Source organism: Bison bison, unplaced genomic scaffold, assembly GCF_000754665.1.
Source record: "Bison bison bison isolate TAMUID 2011002044 unplaced genomic scaffold, Bison_UMD1.0 scf7180017864366, whole genome shotgun sequence".
NCBI lineage: Eukaryota > Metazoa > Chordata > Mammalia > Artiodactyla > Bovidae > Bison > Bison bison.
This window is the reverse complement of record NW_011494938.1, coordinates 127,763-128,963: the sequence shown is the minus strand read 5'-3', so window position 1 is coordinate 128,963 and position 1,201 is coordinate 127,763. Positions and strand designations below refer to the sequence as shown.

Below are 1,201 nucleotides of genomic sequence, written 5' to 3'. Positions count from 1 at the left end.
GAGAACCCCGCCCCTGCCCTCTGCTGTGGTGAGCCACGGGGCGAGATGAGCCCGTGGCAGCCTGTGCTGACTTCCTCATCCGGGTCTTAGAGAGCAGGGGTGACCTGTGGTAACAGTCACGTCCTGGGGTGGGCAGAGGTGGAATCCTAGCTCCTTGGTGAACTAAGGTGAGGATCCTGAGGGAGGGACGATGGGACCCTGAGGGAGGGCTGATGGGACCCTGTGAGCACAGAGAAGGCTCTGAGAGGCCCTGGCGTGGGAAGTGTACAGGCAGCATTTCCTGCCACCCGGTCCCGGAGACACTGGGAATCTAGCCTAAGTAGCAGGTCCCCGGTTGGAGAGTGGAAATCCTAAAAGGAGTCAAGGTGAGGCCCCTGAGGGAGGACTGAGGGGATCCTGGGCCCCAGAACACGGATGGAGGGTGAGGTGTCCCAGAGAAACCCACCCCTGCCCTCAGCTCTGGTAAGCTGCGCGGGGCGTCATGAGCCCGTGGCAGCCTATGCTGACTTCTTCATCCGGGTCGCAGAGAAACCCGCCCCTGCCCTCTACGGTGGTGAAACACGGGATGAGATGAGCCCGTGGCAGCCTGTGCTGACTTCCTCATCTGGGTCTTAGAGAGCAGGGGTGACCTGTGGTAACAGTCGCAGCCTCCGGTGGGCAGAGGCGGAAACCTAGCACCTTCGTGGACTACAGGGAGGATCCTGAGGGAGGGCTGACGGGACCCTGTGAGAACAGAGAAGGCTCTAAGAGGCCCTGCGGTGGGAAGTGTACAGGCAGCTTTTCCAGCCAACGGGTCCTGGCGAGACTGGGAATCTAGCCTAAGTAGCAGGTCCCCGGTTAGAGAGTGGAGAATCCTAACAGGAGTCAAGGTGAGGCCCCTGAGGGAGGACTGAGGGGATCCTGAGCTCCAGAACAGGGATGGAGGGTGAGGTGTCCCAGAGAAACCCACCCCTGCCCTCAGCTCTGGTAAGCTGCCTGGGGTGCCATGAGCCCTTTGCAGCCTATGCTGACTTCTTCATCCGGGTCTCAGAGAAACCCGCCCCTGCCCTCTGCTGTGGTGAGCCACGGGATGAGATGAGCCCGTGGCAGCCTGTGCTGACTTCCTCATCCGGGTCTTAGAGAGTAGGGGTGACCTGTGGTTACAGTTGCGGCCTCCGGTGGGCAGAGGCGGAAACCTAGCACCTTCGTGGACTACGGTGAG

General features: G+C 61.2%; 1 protein-coding gene across 1 annotated transcript in view; it reads left to right on the top strand.

Annotated features, from left to right (window-relative positions):
• The window catches only part of LOC104999959 (melanoma-associated antigen 10-like), a 13,112-nt gene that overhangs the window by 4,348 nt on the left and 7,563 nt on the right, over window positions 1-1,201 (top strand). Inside the window, exon 2 of the mRNA XM_010855596.1 lies at window positions 1,146-1,196. Coding sequence (XP_010853898.1) covers window positions 1,146-1,196 — 51 coding nt within the window. The remainder of the gene's footprint in view (window positions 1-1,145; window positions 1,197-1,201) is intronic.